The following is a 21,731-nucleotide window of genomic DNA, read 5'->3' as shown; positions in this document are numbered from 1 at the left end:
CTGTCGATCCACTAGATAACCGTCAATGCGGTCGGATCGAATTCAATCAGATCCATCACAGTGGATATATCACGACAATCATTCATCACGATCTATAACATTTCAGCTTAGTTTAACATAACATGTCAGGCGCAGCAAATATAGATACCTTTGCGACAGTACTCATATCCATCAATTGAACCAATCGAAATTGAGCTCCTCAATTTTCCCCCATCGATTTGCGCTTGTTAATTGGACCAAAATTTCTAACCAATTCATGATTTCCCCGACTTCACGACCATCGTCCACTTTTGAGACTACCCAAGGACACTGTTTCTAACCCGCCGAGCATTAACGTCACCGTCCAAAGTGAGCAGCGCCACGATGCTGCCCAGGCCATGGTGTACACCTGCAGACAACGCGCACACTGAAGTTGAGTGGTGCCATCGACCGCCCGTTCCCTAACGCGGCGGTGTCACCAAGAAGAGCGCCGGCAATCTTGCCAATCCTCTGCTGACTAGCAGACGCCTGCTTTGCACGTAATTGAACACGGTTCGAAATCCCGTCCCGCGGTGTCTGCGAAGCCGACGCTGTTTTCGTCCAAAGCCCCCGCCGAGATACAGCCGCTCAGCCGACGGCAGCTTACTGACTCGCTGATTCCTCGCGCCGCTGCGACCATCGCCGCATTTCAGCGGTCCGTGACGTCACGACCGAGGCCGTGCGTTGGCAGGGCTGAACGCGTGGCAGATGGCGAGGTCACATAGCGCCGGCGAGCAGTGACTCTCACGCTGCCGTGCGGCGCCGCATGCCAATGCACGACGGTGAAACACACCCGACTCCAGGCACAGTGCACGGCTTCCGAGACTCGCCGGCGCCGTGCATAACGCCCCGACGATAGCCGCCCCTCTGTTTGCGATACAATAGACGTCGGCCATTACGATGTCGTTAGCGGTGCGATGCGATTAGCGCCGATGGCCATTAGCCAATGTTTCTGCCTGCCAGCCGGCGACTGACCGTGTGAGGTCGGAACGAGTCGGCCTTGAAAGTGATCCTATCCAGCGTGCTGCATGCCCTGGACTGTAACAGTGGACCTCACTCCTTGCGATGAGTCAAAAAGCGGCTTCGAGACCGAGAGGAAAACGGATCGAAAGTTAGCGGCTACCACGTCAGGGCATTAAAACGCTCGTCAAGGCGGTCAACAAGACGTCCAACTCCAGGCAAGGTCAACACCCCGAAAAGTTTGGTTCCTTGCTGGGGCTGATACGGATCCGTCCCCGGTGGGAGGGGTGGACCTCACCAGGTCCGGCCAGGACCGATCTCCAAGACATGGGGGGGGGGGGGGCACGTCTGAGGCAGACGCCGGGCGTTGGCACTTGAGGGCCAGGACCCAGCCTCGGCCGCTGGAGGGCTATTCAGCTGAACAAACGCGCCGATTTCCAGGCGAGCGCTTTCAACGAAGCGGGCTGCCAACGAGACATTCTGAGGCCGCTGCAGACCAAGCCATGCCGCGGACCACCGTCGACTCAGCGCACAGCGGACGGTTGGTGGCGCATTGAATGAAACGTGCCTGGCCAACGTAATGGCGCCAGCGTGCAAGTGAAGTCATTTCAAGGTGCTGGTTTCGTGGCTGACTGGCTCCGTTTGAACCTCAGCAAGCGGAAGCAAGTTCTTTCACATGAAGTGTTCGCAGCTGCCACATGATCAGCCTATGCCTTCGCTTGAATGATTTGGCTGCAGGACAGTGTAAGCGTGCTACATAGAGCCATGCCCTCTCCTGCCCAGCCCGGTATAACAGAGCCATGTCCACTCCTGCCTAGCCCGGTATAACAGAGCCATGCCCGCTCCTGCCCAGCCCGGTACAACAGAGCCATGTCCGCTCCTGCCCAGCCCGGCACAACAGAGCCACGTCCGCTCCTGTCTAGCCCGGTACAACAGAGCCATGCCCGCTCCTGCCCAGCCCGGTGCAACAGAGCCATGCCCGCTCCTGCCCAACCCGGTACAACAGAGCCATGCCCGCTCCTGCCCAGCCCGGTACAACAGAGCCATGCCCGCTCCTGCCTAGCCCGGCACAGCAGAGCCAAGTCCGCCCCTGCTTGGTCCAGCATCTACAACCAGCATCTACATCAAGCATCTACACGTGCGCTTCTGGTCGTGAAGTGGGTCAGGCGACGGAGAAAGTGCCGCATGCGCCATGCTGTTCAGTCCATGTGTCCCAGCAAAACACGCCGAGCGTTTGTGCCGCCCAGGCCGTGAGGTCGTCCGGGCTGTTCGGGGCCGTTTGGGGCCGCCCGAAACCGATCCGAGGCCGTCTGGGACCTGTTCGGGACCCTTCGGTAGCTGTTCGCGACCGTCCGGGGTCGTCCGGGGCCGATCCGAGGCCGTCTGGGACCTGTTCGGGACCCTTCGGTAACTGCTCGCGATCGTCCGGGGCCGTCCGGGATGTCGCTGTCCGGCTCGAGAGGCGCACCGAGACAGCCCGGGTGGTCTGCGGGGCGCACGATTACGAGACGGAGCGGAGGGAGCTCGCGGACGTGACGTGTCGACGGCCGCCAGCACCTGCGGCGGCTTGTTTGCTGATCAGCAATCTGGCCACGCCCCATCTGGAAACCTGTTTCGGTGCGGTGATTTCACAACGGCTGTCAGCAAGACAACTTCTTGGCTAGCCGGCCTGCCCATGTTACCAATTCATTTAAAGACTAGGGGATCAGGGGAAGCAGCGTCTCATGTTATGTATAAGTATAGTTGTGTGCGTGGTATCATCACTAATGCATCGATGCTGACATCCCGAAAGTTCATGCTTTCAGCTGTGGTCTCTTCATTAATGAACTGCGGGTGGAGTAGGCGTAATGGTCTAGTGGTCAGGGTCCTCGACTCTTATGTAGGGGTGCGGGTTCAAACCCCGGTTGCGCCATCGCCCCTGAGCGGTGATATGGCCACTGCAACTGCTGGCGCTCCACAAAAGGGTGCGTGGCAGCGTGCGCCGTGTTCCCTTAAAAAAAAATAGATGAACTGAAAGCCAGACGCCTCGTCTAACCTCGTCTTTAGCAAATGGAGGCGGCTGAGGTATTTAGCGCGCACGAGAATATCATGCCCGAGGCGGCACTTACGGCCTGATGGCTGAGGCGTTCAGGGCCGTTTTTCCGCGGAGGCCATGAACGCCTGAACGACTAGCGCTCCGGGAGCGGAGGTGTAAGCTGTCGTGATGGATGATGGAGACGCGAGAGTATCTGGGAGCGGAGCGAGACCAGTCAACCGTCAAATCGTGGGAGGAGCCCGTCTGGGGTGGTCAAGTCGCGATTTTCGTGTCCACGTCACGGACATCAGGCGAAGCAGATGCAAAGCTGGGTGTTTCCCATCGAGATGGGTGGTACCATCGTCCTGTTTGTACCCTTGGGCCGGCCGTTGGGGCAGGAGGACGGCCGCCCCAGCGATGGTGCGCGATGGTGCCGAGTCGGTGACGGCAGAGGTCAGCTCGCCACATCGCCACATCGCCACATCTCTGCATCGCCGCATCGCCACATCGCTACATCGCTACATCGCCACATCGCCACATCGCCACGTCGCCACATCGCCACATCGCCACATCGCCACATTGCCAGATCGCCACATCGCCACGTCGCCACACCGCCACATCGCCACGTCGCCACGTCGCCACATCGCCACATCGCCACATCGCCACATCGCCACATCGCCACGTCGCCACCTCGCCACATTTCCAGATCGCAACATCGCCACGTCGCCACATCGCCAGATCGCCACATGGCCATACCGATCCCTGCATAACTGGCCTCGCTGCCCCGCTGACCTGACAATTACGGCCAATGTCGGTCCCGTGATTAAGCGCCACTCGACGGTGATGGCTTCCTAGGGAAGGCCCCGCTGGTTAAACGTTAGATGCCGGCGGCATAACAAGCGGCTACTGAATGTGGGCCAAATTGCCGGCACTTGTGATATTGGCAAACTTTTAGCAGTCTTCTTTAGTTTTGCTCAACAGATTAGTTGCAGGCAAGGCATTCTATTAAATTCGGGATGACTTCCAGCAAATTTGAAGCACGTGCCGACGATCATTGAATCCTGATCCAAGCTCCAAGTGAGCAAACCCTTAAACGATTTGGATCGCAGGATATAAGTCAACTGTGACAGAGGTAATACAGAAGCCTAATTGTAATGGCATGCAACTAACGGTTCGCGTTCATGAATACATGACTACTTTTAAATGTGTGTATGTATTGATTTTTAGCGCCGTCATATGTAACTTTGTCTCCCTGCATTCGGAATGATCTCATGACTTCTCAAAAGGAAAATTTCACGTTATTATTAGAAATTTAAATGCATGTGCGCGCACCTAGACTATACGTGTGAAAATCAAAGTGCAGTATTTTCTATAAACTCCCCCTCAAAACCACAAAAACCACTGATTCGTAAGTTGTTACGCGCATTTGTGAGGAACATTGTGCATGATATATATTAGTACTGTCTTATTAATACTGTCTTATATGCATACATATATATATATATATATATATATATATATATATATATATAAATACATATACATATATATGTGCGTGTGTGTGTGTGTGTGTGTGTGTGTGTGTGTGTATATATATATAAGACAGTATTAATAGCCTTTTTCCTCGTAGCGCAATCAGGAGAATGGAGAGATAGATGTGACATTTCGGTTACATGCCGTTATCGAATCCAAAGATTCAATTCCACGCAACGCAACCAAATTTCCAAGTCACAAAGGAATGAAACCGAAATATCACATCCATCTCTCCATTCTTCTGATTTTTCCACGAGGCATAAGGCCAGTAATGCTGCCTTACCCACAGTTCATGTTTCGTTTGAATGCGCGAGCTTCGCGGGAGTCTTCCATTGGACTTCTTGTTCAACGCCATTTAAAACAAGTTGTCAAGAAAATGTGTTGTGTGTTTACTAATTCGAGAGCAAAACATCTGTCCAGTTAACTATGACAACGTTGTTTCTACTATGCATGCCATGGGAGGGGGCAATAACTTAATTGGATTGAAATACATTTGCTTTCAAAACAGCCCAATCAGCGGCCGGCCTACGTTGAAGCGCCGGCTCAGGACATGTTTTCATTCTCATCAGAAGTGCCAAAGCCTCGCCCCAGCACGTTGCCGCGAATTGGCTGGGCCTTTTCAAACTCGTGCCGTTCAGCTGAATGGCACGCGTTTGAAAAGGCCGGACGAAGTTCCGGCACCAGTTTGGCTGATCAACCGCTGGAGTGCGGGGCAACACCGCTGGCGTTTGACGTATGCTTATTCTGAAGCCAGACGCCTGCTGTACGACGTAGTATTTCTATACAACGCTCGCCGGGATGACGTTGGCTCCTCTGTCTGCCTGTATGCTTTCAGCTCCGCGTGCGTACGCACATGCACCTGTCACCCGCCGTCATGCGCTGTTTCCAGCTGCTTATGCCCGTATGAATGCTGTCAGAGCCGGCATTTTTCGCCATCTTTTAGTGGAAACAATAAATTGGTTGTGGTAATCGCCAGGGGTAGATGTTTTCAGTTTTAGCGCTGTCTCGTTTAACACGTGTGTCAACAAGTTGTCATCACCTACAACTAGGTGTAGATTGGCATTTAGGCTGATGCGTGTTCATTGTTTAGCAATGTTGAATGTTCTCTTGTGCTTTTCTGGTATACATTCACGCGCACCTTAAGACATGTTCTGGATGCAGTTTAGTCTACGCGTGAATCGTATCTGCCGTTTTCGCAGGTAGTCGGGCACTGCCTGAGGCGATCACTCACTAGCAAACAAAATATATGTTGTTTGGCTGGCTACTGGCATACACACCAGCGGTGAAGGTAATATTTGAAATGTGGGCGCTCGCTGTTTGGCGCTTACAGAGATGTCGGGACAACGCAGCATGATTTGCTTATTTTAAGTATTAGTGCTACCAGTGAACCTTTGTGTCATGCACAGCGCAGCTACTATCGCATGTTCACTGTGTAGGTTTTGTATCCCAGTTTTGATGCATGCACCCAAAAGTGCCCGTCTTACCCCAAATATTCATTCTTTCAACGTACGACTATGTTTGAGCTGTGAGTGCGCTTTTTTGAAGCTCTAGTTATATATCGGTGTACTTTTTCTGCCAAAACTTTGTTCTAGCATACTGGCAGATGTTCAACGACACTTGCTAGCCATGTCTCCGAGAGCATGCTGATGTCTGAGCAGCGATCCCAGAAAGACAAATCAGCCGAAAACCACTAATGCTAAAGCTTTGCTGTTTTCCGACTGGGGCATATGCAAATGAAGCTCGTAGTTGCAAAAACTAACGCCCACATACGCTTAAGACCATTCCTGCCCACTGCATCCGTGTAAGCAGCATCAGAGGCCCCACAGATGTCCATCGCCGTCCACCGGGAGACATCATGTCCGCTAACGTTCATCGCCGATGACGCCAACCCGCCCGGCCGATGCGCACAGCGACGCTGGCCGTTGGCACCACCTGTAGACGCTCCCCGAGGCTTACTGCCGCTCCCTGCCGCTCCCTGGCGCTCCCTGGCGCTTCTTGACGCTGCCTGGCGGGACCAGTGGCTTCCTGGCGCTTCCTTCACTCTCTGACGCTCCCTGGAGTTCTCTGGCGCTTCACGATGGTTCCGGCGTTCCCTCCGCTCCCTCCGCTCCCTGACGCTTCCCTTCGCTCCCTAACGTGGGCCGCCGCGGCCCGCTCCTCCTCCGGCCGGACGGCATTGATCTGGAGCGAGGCCGGCTAGCAGACAATGCTCGCCCGGCACTAGGCGTCGGCCACATCGCGTCAACAGCCAGCCTGGAAATGCGAGGTGGCGGGCACGTCGAGAGCAGTTTTGGTGTGAGGGCTCGGCAAGTGAACAGCCTTACTAGGTCTGGAAAGGTGTCGTTCTCAATATCGTGCACGTGCTCGTGCGCGCCAACTTCGTTGCTCCTCCTCTGGATGTGCGCCGAGCTCGACATTCAACCATCTCCTCTCTCTCTCTCTCTCTCTCTCTCTCTCTCTCTCTCTCTCTCTCTCTCTCCCCCCCCCCCTCCTCTCTTCTCTCTCTCTCTCTCTCTCGCTCTCTCTTCTCTCTCTCTCTCTCTCTCTCTCTCTCTCTCTCTCTCTCTCTCTCTCTCTCTCTCTCTCTCTTCTCCTCTCCTCTCTCTCTATCTCTCGCTCTCTCTCTCTCTCTCTCTCTCTCTCTCTCTCTCTCTCTCTCTCTCTCTGCTCTCTCTCTCTTCTCTCTCTCTCTCTCTCCTCTCTCTCTTCTCTCTCTCTCTCTCTCTCTCTCTCTCTCTCTCTCTCTCTCTCTCTCTCGCTCTCTCTCTCTCTTCTCTCTCTCTCTCTCTCTCTCTCTCTCTCTTCTCTCTCTCTTCTCTCTCTCTCTCTCTCTCTCTCTCTCTCTTCTCTCTCTCCTCCCTCTCTCTCTCTCTCTCTCTCTCTCTCCTCTTCTCTCTCTCTCTCTCTCTCTCTCTCTCTCTCTCCTCTCTCTCTCTTCTCTCTCTCTCCTCTCTCTCTCTCTCTCTCTCTCTCTCTCTCTCTCTCTCTCTCTCTCTCTCTCTCTTCTCTCTCGCTCTCTCTCTCTCTCTACTCTCTCTCTCTCTCTCCTATCTTCTCTTCTCTCTCTTCTCTCTCTCTCTCTCTCTCTCTCTCCTCTCTCTTCCGCTCGAAGGGCGTCAGCCTCGACATCCGCGCTTCGAAATAGTCGTCTGCCATTAACACCCTCCTACCGACTGTGCTCCGAATGTACGTCTCCTCGGTCGGAAGTTTGTGAGGGTGGTGTGCACCCAAACCCCTCCCGCCGCCGTGACACGTTTCGTCGCCCTTCGATGGCATGACGCCCCCCTCCCCAGGCCTCCGTTCGCCGGCACCGCACCTCAGGCCGCGGGTAGATTGGAGCCAGTCTGCGGGCGGTGTGCGACGCCACATTACTGTCGCTGCAACGGCCAGCGAAGCCAGCCGCCGGCGTCAATTAGGCGCCGGCGGCATCGGCGCGGCGGCGGGGCGCGCCAGGCCCCGGCGCCCGCGTGCATGACATTACCATATTGATCCGCGCTGAAAGGGCCCGGACGGCCGCTGGGAAAATGAGCTTCCGTTCGCGGGCCTTCACGCTGGGGACCGAGGGATGACACGGGCACCAGGTTGCGCTCAATTACAAATGCGACGCAAACAAGCGAGCAGCTAATTACGCATGCAGCGGCGAGGAACACGCATCCAATGGAGTCTGTCTGATCCAGCGTGGATGACTGATTCGCCTGCATTTCACGGTTAGCGGTGGCCGCTGTGTTGTTGCTTGTGGCGCCCATGCAGGGCTATCTATCAGCATCGCCGCGGGCCGGTGGTGGAGGAGGGCTCGACGGGAACGTCGCAAATTTCGCGATAAGTCTGCACAGACTCCATGCCGAAAGCAGGTGAAAAATGAAGGCAACGATCATAATATGACGTATCGGAGATAAATCATTATTTGACATGTGCCCTGACTGACCACTGTCGCCTCGTCCCTCACTCTGATTGTGTGAAGACCGTTAAGCTGCCCGTCACATCACACACACATGCCGTCCGTATCATACGGAGCGGAGTACCTGGCTACGAGACTTTTCCTCCCACGACACGATCTGGAAGAACACACCTGCTGACCCGTCTCTCCCTCCCATCCACCGCTGATGACATGTTACCGCCGCTGCACCGCCGCTTACCAATTGATAACGTGGCCCCGATACCCCCTCCCCCCCCTCCTCCCAGCCGTGACGTGGCGTGATAAGATAGGCCGACGGCGGGCGAGCGGTCGACACCGCCGCCCGGCCGAGCGCGGGCTGGGGGGGGGGGGGGGGGCGCCGGCCGGCGAGCTGGGCATGCCCCCGGGCCGCGCATGCCCGCGCGCCGCGCCCATCGGACACGAAGCCACAGTCGGGCGCGAGCAGCAGGTATGCGGTAAATCGGCACTGGCGCGGCAGATGGCTGCGGACGCGCGGTGCTGGCACGTACCGGGGTCGTGTCGGGGCCGCTCGGGGCCCCAGCAGGTTTGACACGCGTCCTGGCAGGCACACGGATGTCTACCTTTCACTTCCTTTCGTTCTCCCTGTGCTCCGATGTATGCCGCATTCGTCAAGCCGGTGCTAGCCTGCCAGCCCATGCCGCATCTGTCATGCCCCTGCCAGCCTGCCAAGCTCCTGTCATGGCCCATATCAAACTAGTTTGATATGGTCAATAGCAGCAAACCTGCCAACCAATACTAGAACTGGAGCCAGCGAGACTGGAACAGAAAATGGACTAGCTGAACTATTCCAGGCCTTTCAGCTCGCTAGAGAACTAGAGCCAGAGCCAGAGTAAGCCAGAGCCGGTCAGACCAGGACCAGAGCCAGAGCCAGATCCAGAGCCAGCTGCCAGCCGGACTAGCCAACAGACCCAAGGCTCGACGACCCGCGTTGACCCGCGGCTGCTAGTTGACCCGCGGCGCCAGCTGACCTACGGCAGCATTGACCCATGTTAGCAGCTGACCCACAGCAGCAGCTGACCCACGGCGCCAGTCGATCCACGGCGTCAGTTGACCCTCGATGCCAGCTGACCCACGGCAGCAGTTGGCCCATGTTAGCAGCTGACCCACGGCAGCAGCTGACCCTCGGCGCCAGCTGACCCACGACAGCAGTTGACCCACGGCAGCAGCTGAACCGCGGCGCTAGCTGACCCGCGGTGGCCCAAGCGGCGCAGCGCAGCCAGTCATGACGCGTCACGAGCGTGACGGGCGGCGCGCGGCCGGGCATCACGTCCGCGAGACGTGACGCGGCCGTCGCGAACGGTACCATCGCCCAGCGTCGCCAGTAAGCTGGGAACAGCTCCCGCTGACTGCGCGTGCAGACGGCAGGGCGCGACGCCGAGGTACGAGCTCCCGGCTGCGGTGATTCAGTTCGACTCCGGCGGTTTCCTATGAGTTCAGAGTTCTTGCGCTGAATTGCCGTCTTGAATACCCCAGGCGTTGAGGGTTACAAGGCGTTATAGAGCTAACATCGGTGTTTTAGTAAGTACTCGACGCCTCAAGCTGTGTTTACGATCGCGAGTACGTGCAGCATGAAACTTAGAGTATTAGCAACATAAGCAACGTTAGTTCTATAGGCATTTTAACCGGGTATACCGAATGTCGATAACTCAGCACAAGAACTCCTGGACAAACAAAAACTGGGCCTGAAGGCCATTACCGGTTATAACAATTCCGAAAGCCCATTTACAGCATTGCTTTAGGATACATTAAATAAGGCTATTTTATTGTGTTCGGCGACGAACCGCCCGCGTGAGACTCCCACATAATAGGCATATCGATGCCTTGTACGGTGACGCCTCTGGAAGATGCCAAACATCCCGCGGCTGCTGTAATGGTGTCGAGAGTAAACCTCCGGGTAAACATTTGCACAGGCGAGTGTTTTCGCAGCAAGACGTACGATAATGTTACACCGCCGCCGTCGCCAGTGTGTTGTTATAATGACGCGAACAGCGGCACATATTTGTGGAAAGAAAACAGCGACCATTGCCAGCCACTCGCGTCCGCAGCAGTTTCCCAGACCCGTCTGGCACTCGTCGACCAGAATCACACGGCTCCCGTTGCCATATTTGGGCAGAGTCTCAGAGCCACCTGAACAGAGTCAGGGCCACCTGAGCAGGGAGAGTCACAGGCTGGGAGGCATCAAACAATCGGAGCTACCGGGCGACCAGCGGGGTTTGCAGAGCCAGCAGTTTGCGGAGACTCCCACGATGAGATCCGACCTCGTTCGCGTCGGAATTGCCATTTCCGATCACCAAATCGCGGCCATATAAATTGCGACGCCTTCGAGGAGTGCAATAAAGCTCCGCAAATGGATTCTGCAGACGAGCGCGAAGCCACTTCATTCCCTGATGTGCCGAACGCCACGGACATGTCAACCGTCTGGTCTGGAGCACTGCTGATAGGCATATCAGTTGATAGTCATATCAGCTGGCATACCAACTGGGACGCAGCGTCAAGGACCGTGTGTTCCGTGTCCCACCGAGTCAACCATTTGTCACTGCGTAGCACCTCCAGTTATTGATTAAACGTTGAGAAGGGAACACATATGTAGTTAGCAAAGGTGCGGAAACAACGACCTTTTGAAATGCATTGAATTAACGGTGTTTTGTAAAGAATGATTTTGTGATTTAGTTTTGATTTCGTTCTTTTATCTATGTGTTTTATTTCGTGAAAACCATCCTAGTGCTACCCAGTACGACGTCAAGCAATAACCTTAATAATAATAATAACGATAGTATCAAACCTAAGTGCATTGCGATCCACCCAAGTGGTTTCCGTATTTGGACTCTCTTGAGAATATTGCGTCATGGTATTCTGCGTGACACGATTATCAGCAGCAGCGTGGTGCGCGGCTTTGAAGGTTATCGTAGTTCTAAAGGCGAGCACAACGGAAAATCATTTAAACTAACGATACCATAGTGCGTACGTGCCGGCTGTCGAAGACCAGCTGTCGAGCCGCCATGCGTAAGGATCGTGAATGTCTGGCAGGGCCGCCTTCACAGCTGCCCGCAGGCTGCGGCGCGTGCAGCATTTCGCAGTGTGAGGGAGAACTGCTCAAAAATATTCACCGAAAACACAGTGTGAAGCACCGCAGGCTAGCGAAGTTTCTCCTGTGGCGTGAGACACCTCATGTTTTTATCTGTCTCTACGTCTGTGTCACGAATGTTTAACTGCCAACATCTTCTTTTTCACGTACATATTTACACGTGTTATAAATTTTGATTAGGAAGAGGACACGTGCCCCGAGGGCTTGCTTTACACGGGTACGTCCCTGCCCCTGCAACCGTGCCTGGCTGCTTCGGAAGTTGACTCCACCATACCGACACCGGCCACCGACAGCCCACTGGTGACGACCGTCACGGGTCGCGCAGGTCACAGCACACCGCCACAGGCGGGCCACGACAGCTGCCACAGTTCAGCCACGGCAGCCGTCACAGGCCGGCCGTGTCTCCCACCGAGGGCGACCGCTGCGGCGTCCCAGACCGCCAGCCTGATGGGTCGTGCACCCTCAGGTCCAGAGGCCTCCGGAGGAGCGGAGGGCGCCCCCTGCCAGGTGCCGAGGCCTCCGGAGGAGCGGAGGGCGCCCCCGCTAGCAGCCTGACGGGTCGTGCGCCCTCAGGTGCCGAGGCCTCCGGAGTAGCGGAGGGCGCCCCCGCGAGGCCCACGACAGCTACTTTCACGGTCGCCGGCCGCCGGACGGAGGCGGCCTTCGAGCCGACGGTTCGTCGACCCCGGGATGGGCGTGCGGGCCCGCCGCTCGCGCTCGGCCAGGGACGGCCGCCGGGACCGCGCGGGGAGTCCCGAAGGGCGGCCGAAGGCTGAGCATGCCGCTCGGGAGGCCACAGATTGGATCGCGCATGGTGTCGGGCTGTAGGACCCGGGAGGTGCTGTACGCTCGCCAGTCACGGGTATATGCGCGGCGAGCGAGATCTCGGGCGGGTCTGACCGTGAACACCACGTGACCCGGCAGATGGGAACAGGGTTGCACCGAACGCATCATGCGGGAAGAGGGATCCCTTGACGGATGCGGACCCCCTGATGAACAGGAACGCGTGACAACAGGAGGCACAAGGCAACGAGTTCGGTAAACGGGGAGGTGACTATGAAAGTATGAAATATAGTATGCAGTAAATGAAAACAAACACCGCAAGAGCGGATGAAATGGACCTAAGCGGACCTTCCCTGTGATGTGTAGTGCAGCCGGCAGTCGCGACCCCTGTGAAAGTTGAGGTGTCAAGTGAGGAGACCGTTACGGGTGGGACGGGAAGTATTGGATCCCGTAACGGATGCGGCTGCGAGTGGGGGAACTCAGGATGGGTGTGACGACTGAAAATGTAACGGGCTCGCACGGAGCCAGTGGAGAGGAACGGCCGCTTGGTGCCTTTTCTTTAGAAGACGGACATACAGACCTGGATCTCTTTGTGAACGATGAGGCGCCACGGAATGAAAACGAATAGATGGATTGATGTTAACGGCAGCGCTGTCAGTCAGACCATGTCCGGCAGTAGCGTGACGGCAAAACGAGAAGGCTACGTTACCAGACGGGGCTACAGCACAGGACGAAATGAGTCGATTTGCCCATAAAAGTCCACTGTGCCCTGGCGGAGACAACCTTTGGATTACTGCAGCTATTTTCTGGAGCCGCGAGTGCTTCAACTGCTTCGTCCCGCCACGCACGCAACAGTGAGCGGCCGGATTCCACAACACATAGCTGCAGTCGCGCTACCACCAGACATGACTGACGACCCCAAAGTCACAGTCCCATGATCCGATCAGCTCAGCGTTCCACAGCTGCGGCGATGGCTGCCGGTGCGGTCCGACCGCTGCGCCGGTCTGCCCAGCCGGGGGCAGCGTGCGGCAGGCCGGCCTGAGCCGCCCGGGCGCCCGGCCCAGCCCGTCCGGGACGCCGCGCGAGGGGCGGCGGCCGCGCGCCGCCACGTTCCCAGCCCGCCGGCCAAGCCCGAGCCCTAATGGCGGGAAAGTGATGATGGCGCGGCGTTCGTGCTCGCTTTCTGCGCCGGTTTCGCCGGCTGGCGAGCACGCCGCGCCGCGGAAGCGTCGTCCCGGAGGCTTTCGACGAAGGCGCAGCGGACTGAGGTGATAAAGAAAATGTCGGCGGTGCAGGCGGTCTCTCGGGAAAGGCTAAATGGAAAGGGCGGATAATGAAAACGGACGGAATGTCGCCTGCAAAACGCGCAGTCGTTTTACCGACCGTGCTGAGTGAGCGTACTAATTAGCTGAATCATTTCCAAGTGAGTCATTGGATCACACGGGGGCTCACGATTCGGGTCAGAATTGTCTTTGATGCAGCCCGCTGAGATTTACGACGTTTTCTCCTGTCAGAGGAGCGGAAAGGATCTTTGCACGGCTTTCAGACGCCTTCGTCCGTCTACCGCTCACGGTGGCGGCTTCCACGTCTCTGCGGCGTGGGCCCCATCTGTATCTTTCCTCTCAGCTCTTCTCTGTATCGTCCGTTATCGTCCGTCCCCTGTATCGTCCGCTGCGCCTCAGTAGCGGCATCCCGCCCGCGTACGACCGTGTGTCGCCGTGGAGAAAGTCCGGCTTTGCCTCGGCCGGCGTTTTCCCAGCCAGGGGAGTGCAGCCTCTCGCTTCACCGCGAGTCGCGGCGCTGGCGTTTAAACGAGGCTGACCTTGCAACATACCGGCTGCAATCGCGCCATCTTGCCGGAAACGGCTCCACCACTCTGCGTCACCGGAAAATCTTGGCGCGATAAACGGGCCCTGCGAGGTTACGTGGCCGGCGCCTGTGACCAGCGCGCCGGGTCACTGCGCAGGTCAGTAGGGGGAGGGGACAAGCGCCAGGGGTCGACCCCGGAGAACAGCCCGCCCAGCGCGACCCCCGCTGCAGCGGCCTGCCGCCGGAACGGGCGGTGTGTGTGTTAAAGCCATGTGCGCCTGCGGTCGAGAGTTCCCTTTTGTCTGTCCGCGGCCGCAGCGCGCCCGCGGCAGGCTGGTGGTGCGGCTCGGTGGCCGCGCCGGCGGCCGAGGCGCCGTCCCAGGAGCGGCTGAGGACGCGACGGCTGACGACACACCACCCGGTGTCTGGAGCGTGGCCGGGCGGCGCGGCCGTCACCGGTCGGCCGCTCCCACAGCGGCGTCGGTCCCGCCCGGGTCACGGCCACAGGCCGGCCGCTTCTGAGCTCACTCCCCGCGCTTGAATTCGCAAAACGGACCGGCGCGTGACCCGAGCGAGGCGGGGGCGGGGCCAGCGACCCCTCCCCCTCCCAACCACACAGCGCCGCCGTCACGCTGCTGTCGGGACTATCGCCGGGCTAATCAGGTGAGTCAGGCTGGCCGGCCGCCGCCACCGTCCGGTCGTGTCACGGGTCCTGACGGCGCGCTCTGTGCCGCCGCCGGTGTTCTGTGTGCGCGCCGCGGCACGCGACCGCGCCACCAGAGCCGAGCCGGGGCGACCTTGTACGTGCGCGGGCATTGGTCCTCCGATGCCGGCCGCTGAAGGCTGTGGCCCACATTTGGCCTCCGACCTGCGCGCCGCGTGCGAACGAGCCTGTTGCGCGGTCCTGCTGGAGAGTCCAGACGCAACTACACGCGTCAAGGCCCGCCACGGTGCGGTGGTGATGAGCTATTCAAAAGTTTGCAAATGAAGGCTCCAGTGTCGGCGTTTGTTTTGATGCCGGCGCTGTTCGTGCGCGAAAATAAAGGTTACGAGAACAAATGTGCAACTGTTTGGGAGGTTTGTGTAGCGCTGCTCCGTCCATCGATCTGTCCCACTTGCGAGGGCCCCCACCAGCCTCGGCCCGACCTGCGCGCCGCCGCGGCCTCAGTTGCGCAACTGCGCGCGCGCCGCCACTCACCTATAAAGTCCTCGAATGTCGCCCAGTACGGGGTGGCCACCGCGACGACGCCGACCGCGAACGCTACCACTCCGAGCAGCGTAGAGCCGGCCGACAGCACAACGTTGCGACCCATCTCCACATGCTGCGCGCGTGCGGTTGGCCAGCCACTGACACCACGCCACCGCCCCTGCCGGCCGCGCGCCACTGCCGCGGTCGTCGCGTTTTGGCTCGGCCGGCGCACCTGGCGGCGCTCGGCGTGCGTATCGCGCGCTCTACCAAAACTGGTGGATGTCGGGCTCGCGGCGAAGGTCGCTTCGGCCGGTTCCACCAGGCTGTCCGCCGCGAGCCGAGCGCGCGACGCCGCTGATTCCCCCGCGGCACGACTGTCAGGTGTGAATCCGCACCGCGGCGGCGGCGGCGAACCGTACGGCGGGGAGACGACGCTGGCCACGGTGCCACGAACGCCCCGGGGCACGGCAGGCGCCGACGGCAGCTCCAGCCGGTGGACGGGCGGCTCTTCGGTCCCACGATTGCGACACAGCCCCCGGGCTTGTGGAGGCTCGCGTTGTCCACGCCCGGCACGGGCTGGCGAACAAAGGCTGTCAGGTGGGAAACCGGATCGGATCGGACGCTCTGGTTACATAAGGGGAGCTCGCTGCTCTGTTGAGGGCACAGCACGGCCACTGCGAATCAATGGCTTCTACGCGGCATGACAATACGCGGCGCAAAGCGTCAGCACTTTCCACGCACGGTTCTGGATTTTTTCGTATCGCCTTGGAACGTCTGGCGCGTTCGAACACACTTGACACCAGCAGCCCGTGCGCTGAGGCGGACCAACGCTGGAAGCAGCCCGTGGCGAATGCAACGGGGCTCACACCCAGCAGCCGCCCAGCCGCAGTGTAGCAACCAGGGAGACGGCAGGTCTCTTCTTCCCAGCCATAAGTGTGATGGAGTGGCATCATGGGGGTGAAAGTGAAAGATTGCGTCTCGACATCGCCTCGCGCGGATCAGTTCTATAACCCCCTTCGATCAGCGCAGTGATTCGGTTCCCACAAGGCGTTGCCTTTCTCTGGCGCGGATAGCGCATGCGGCTCTCCGTAACTCAGATAGATCGCCATCGCGAATTCTTGACTAATGGCTGGCACCACAGGTGTCTGGAGTCGTATTCCAGCCTTCTGCATGGCGACTGGCTGCACATTTGTCTAACTCTGCCCTTAGCTCGTCTTTTAACTTGATCATGCGGGTCCGAAGGCGGCGGTGGGTGGAGAAGGGAGCCCACCCGCAGCTGCTTTATAAGATGGCTACACCTGACTGCTGCATGGGAGCGAGTGACCTTGAATATGTTCGCCACACCCAGCCCAGTCACAGGCCAGGGGGCCCATCACTGAGATAGTCTTGACCTGTTGGAAGTGTTAGGGATAAGTGAGGGATGTTAATGACAGAGGAATACGGCGATTGTTTGGAGGTCTTATCACCTTTCAATGAAACAATAACAAATTTGGACACACCTAGACTTAACCGCAAAACATGGAGGAGACTACGACTGAACAGTTGCAAGCCAATTATTATTTTTATAAGGCTAAGGTGGTGCAAAGTTCGTAAACGACTGCAGAGTTTTTGCGTGGGCTTAAAAGAACTCGCACGTTTTCCCAAAACTCGACCTAGATAACGTCTGCAAGATGTACTACGTACAGACGAATATCGGCCACTAAGGGTGTGCAGATATTTGAAGGATTTTGTGTGTACAGTGGAAGTATGGACGTACGCAATGCTCAGTTTGACGAGACAATTGTGTGCATATGATGTACGTTACCCAGACCAGTGTCAATGATCGCATGTTGAGGGTTTTTGGCTGGTTAAAATCAACGCTTGGAACACGGAGCACGACAATCAGCAGTTTAGCCTCAAAGACGGGTAGGGAACCGAAATAAACGTATAATAATCCTTTCCCTTGCAGTTTTCAACAAGCTCTTTGAAGTTCAGACAGGCTGTTTTTTTTCTTGTATTGCAACGGAAGCATTTCAGTGGCGAAAACATGAAGAAATACAGCCACGAATATCTATTTCATGCGGCTTAAAATGAGTGTTTCACATTTGAAGATATTTAAGCAAGCGTCAGCCGTGATGAAACAAGCTCACTTGTAACTATTGTTATACTTTTAAGTATAAAAGATTGCTCTAGACAGCACAATCCTTTGTTGGCTAAATATGCTCCTCAATGCGTGAGGGTTTGATTACGTCATCGTAACTCGCCCAACACTGATTAAGAGCCAATTATATCTGGAAATCGCGCTCATGAACGCCAGACATGAACGCCTTCGATGATTATGTTTTGCTCGGCCTTGATCGCTGCACGGCTTGCAGAATGGCGGGATTGGCAGAAATGTCAGGAATGGCGTTATTATAACGTCATAATTACCAAGGTGACTTTGAAATGCTCTACCTGATATACCTTTCTTCATTTTTGAGGGCGTGTAGCTCAGAAACTACAGGGGTTTAGGTGTTCATAAAGGCACAATTGTGAACAGCATCTAAAGTCCTTCAAGGTGGACCCTTTCAGTTCAAAACCCTTATAAATGTGGAACACTCCCTTTAAGACAAACTGACTGACACGTAGGCCTCCCGCGCTTAGTGCCATCATGTGCGTATAATTTACGTAAGATATGTGCATAGACGTACATATATGTATGTTTTTGCCAGGCGACATGAGCTCATGAACCTGGGCAGTATCCAATTATTTCTGCAATAGTTCTCAATCAATCAATCATTTTACACCCGCTTTTGAATTTTGGTAATTTGACTCTGATTTTGATTGAGACGTCTCGCTTGTGGAAGCGTCAAACAACCAAGATGCATGATCACTACTTAGCCACCTTTTACAACGCCTCATATCACGTAGGACTGCCTCATAGACTTCGCCGTATCCAAAGCCATCAGTTAGGCGTGCTACGCAAGGCAGTGCATTCCGTAACTGATGGAACTGATTGCTCAAAACCGGCTAGTACCTGACTTGATTCACATTACGCGGAATGCGCCACTCTACAAATTGGCCACCAGGCATTGCACAGGTCAAGACGGAGCCAAGATGGCGGCTGGTGGTCTCAGGGCAGTCCAAGAGATTTCTGATTGGGCAACCACGATTAAGTGGTGGATGTTTTGCCTCAGCGTCAGTAACGCAGGACTCGGAAGAAGATGAGAGTCTGTTCCCTTAACGTGTTGACTTATAACATGCATGCGTTAAATATGTACGTATTCAGTGCATTCACATTACATTGCTTGTTTCATTCGATTCACATATGCATGAATTCAATGCATATCTGAATCGAAGCATGTTTAACCAAGTGCGTTAGACGACCGCAATAGCGGTGTACGGCCTGAGCGGGCATTGATGAGCTGACAGAGTTCTGCCCGGATATCGTGTCTCATCAAAATTTCTCAATTAAGGTGCTCAAGACCTAATGTCTTGCTTGCTGAGAGCTGTCATTAATATTACTGATGGACGAGGTAAGACCAACGCTTGCAATGCACCCGTACTTTAGCGGGGAGCCCGCCCGGAATAAGGTTAATTGCTTGAGACGGAAGTCACTGAAAAGCTGAACGTAACTTACAGAGCCTTGGCATGAAGAGCCCGCTAATGGCAGGTCCTTTAAGGCTGCACCATGCGGTCCACGTTAAAGGCTGCCAAACATTAGTTTTAATCTTTGTGGGGTCAAGCGTGGCTGAAGCTGGCCTTCATGGTTCTTCTGAGGCCTCCCAGGTCGTTAAACGTATCAAGATGCAATTTATGGGGAGCTTAATTTGACATATGTTTACCACACACGCGAAAACTTAAAGCATGCATGGACGACGACACCGCTGCGAAAGTCTCCCAACATGATCCGAAATATTTCTTTAAGACTTGACCTGCTGCAGCTTGGAATGACACACCAGAATGAACTCAAGCCCGTCTGGTTCAGCATATCATGTATTTCATACAAAACTTGCGCTTATTTGGATCATTTGAGCAGATTTTCCCTAACCTCGAATATCCTGACAGAAAGTCATGACCATTGATGGCTTGTATGTTGTAGCCACTTAACACGTTTGAAATCACTGGAGGCAAAAAGCTCTGGTGCGCACGAAGTCAGAAACGCCTGAAGGAGGGAGCATTTTTTACCTTTTGGCCATGCAGAGGTATGGGAGCTTCTGGGAGACCTTCCATTGATATTTTACATGCCAGGAATTTAACGCTCGCCCGGGCGGCCCATCAAATACCATTCGATAGGGTGGGAGGTCAATCGAACCCCTGAGATCTCAAAAACTAAGAGAGCTAGAAACGACAAATTTGCATACAACAGTATGTGAAATCACCTATGCCAAAATTGTATGCTTTAGGTCATGACCGGCGGGTCAAATAAGGTCAAAGTAGGTCAAAATCCAGATTGGGGTCCAAAGTGCCCACAGACCTTCTCATGCAACCACCTTGCACCTAGATACCTGTTCTAAGCAAAAGATCACCGATTTCAGCTCAGGGTCAGTGACCTTTTTTGACCTATAGAAGGTCGAGGTAACCAATAACCCAATGGTATGTCTATTCTGGCATTGAATTAAGCGCCAGGCATTACGCCGGATGGCATGTTTCTGGAAACAAATTGTTTACCTCGGTCGTTTTAGATCAGTTAACTGGGGCATTCCACAAGTCGACAGCGCTCTACAACCAACTCATGCCTCGACTTCCGATTAAATTTGATCGCACGAGTTGACATCACTGCTGAAGTCGCCTGTGAGCTTTCTGAATCTCTTAGTTGCATCGTTTCGGAGTTATGGCCTTAGGGAGTTTCGAGTAACGTGGTCGCAAGGCTTCCTTCCGTGGTGTTTTTTTACTTGCTTGAAAAGTAATTTGGCCAACCGATACTATAACATGATCAGATTTTTTATATAAAAAATTGTCATGCCATTCTTGAAGACGTCTTTGAAAAAAACAATGATCTGGACATTAAGAACTTTTCAAACACACGAAAAACAATTTTCCCACGTGACATGGATCTTGTCTCACTTACATGTGAAAGAGCATAGTTTGGTCACCAGATTAACAAAATATAAAGGTGGTTTCCCACTTCGAAAGACATAGTCCATGCACCGGTGAATCATGCGTAACACCCGTAGACTGGGTGCGTGACGCACTATAGTGGTCGTCTACCCCACCCACCACCCCACCCCACCCCCTCCTTCCTCATGTGGACGGTCGGGGCCGGAGTCATTGGAGCAGGAGGGGATGGGGAGGTGAGCGCGTACTGGGGCGGGGGTGTCGTGACTTGTCCATGTAGGGCGACTCAGAAGTCAGACAAAGGCCCGCTGAAAAGACCTTGGGTTAGTGCGTGTTGTGCGGCTGGAGCGCATGCGTGTGAGGTAGCGTGTCTCACGATAATGAAACGCTCGAGCAACCCCAGTTGTGCCGATCCACTTTGGGAAGCCCAAAACGAGACCACGGCGAGTATTAAGTACCACTTCCATGGAACTTGTCAATTGTATCTATGAACTGCGGAAAACGTCTCAACACTTTTATGTTGCAACTGTCGCAGCAAACTTACTCAACGCACTGTAAGCTTTCCTGGGGACGATAACACGGAACTTCTTGCGGAACCGGAATGCAAGTTATCCAGCTGCCACTCCCAGCGACAAAGTTCAACGAGCTCCAACTACCACGACTCGGGTATAGCCAGGGAACATGTCCAAATAATCTGGGAGGGTCTTGAACAAACGCCAGTGCATCAGGATGATATCTTGCAGGATATTTAATATATCTTATATTGTTTTCATTTTGCGTAGTGAATCCCTTAGTTGTTCGTCTTCAATTTTTGAAAGATTTTTGCACAGGCTTTGCTTTGCTGCAGAAGGCTTAGCCGCATCAAAGAGGAAGATCAAGGGTGCAGAGAATGTGAAAGAGGTTACAAGGTCACTAAAACATGCGCTGAAACAGTCTTTCGGTGCGGATATTCCGACTTGTGATACCACCTCTGCGAACAGGAAAAGACTGGGAAAAGAAACGATTTGGACAGGTAAATTTCTCGCGTGTATTGGGGCATCGCACTGATGAGCAACAAAGGCGTACAGATATAAAGTGGAGTACTTAGCCCAAATAAACGCAGTCTCTTATAGCTTGAAAAAGTGGAGACTAGCTCAAGTTATAGAATCACATAACTTGATATGACAAAGAGATATGTCGCTCCTGCTCTTTAGGTCACATCACTACGTTTTAAGCAGTATTTTTTTCTGGTGTTTCAGGTATGAGCGCGTGATGAATGAGCCGGGAGACGAATTTCAAAGGACTGACAACCCTCAACGCCACCTTCAGATCCTTGCGTTGTCTCAATTCACGATATAGAGCCGCCGGGTTTTTCGGACGATGCAGCACATCGTACGTGGCAGCCTTA

The 21,731-nt window shown here is 55.0% G+C and overlaps 1 protein-coding gene across 1 annotated transcript in view; it reads right to left on the bottom strand.

Annotated features, from left to right (window-relative positions):
* The window catches only part of LOC119094356 (uncharacterized), a 54,441-nt gene extending 38,989 nt beyond the window's left edge, over window positions 1-15,452 (bottom strand). The window contains exons 1-2 of the mRNA XM_037217422.1: window positions 15,338-15,452; window positions 10,500-10,589 (exon numbers count right to left, since the gene is read on the bottom strand). Of these exons, the coding sequence (XP_037073317.1) occupies window positions 10,500-10,589; window positions 15,338-15,452 (205 nt within the window). The remainder of the gene's footprint in view (window positions 1-10,499; window positions 10,590-15,337) is intronic.
* Window positions 15,453-21,731: the final 6,279 nt, after the last annotated feature.

The sequence above is a fragment of the Pollicipes pollicipes genome, unplaced genomic scaffold (genome assembly GCF_011947565.3).
Source record: "Pollicipes pollicipes isolate AB1234 unplaced genomic scaffold, Ppol_2.1 Scaffold_4002;HRSCAF=4701_pilon_pilon_pilon, whole genome shotgun sequence".
Classification (NCBI taxonomy): domain Eukaryota; kingdom Metazoa; phylum Arthropoda; class Thecostraca; order Pollicipedomorpha; family Pollicipedidae; genus Pollicipes; species Pollicipes pollicipes.
This window is presented reverse-complemented; position numbering and strand designations above follow the sequence as displayed.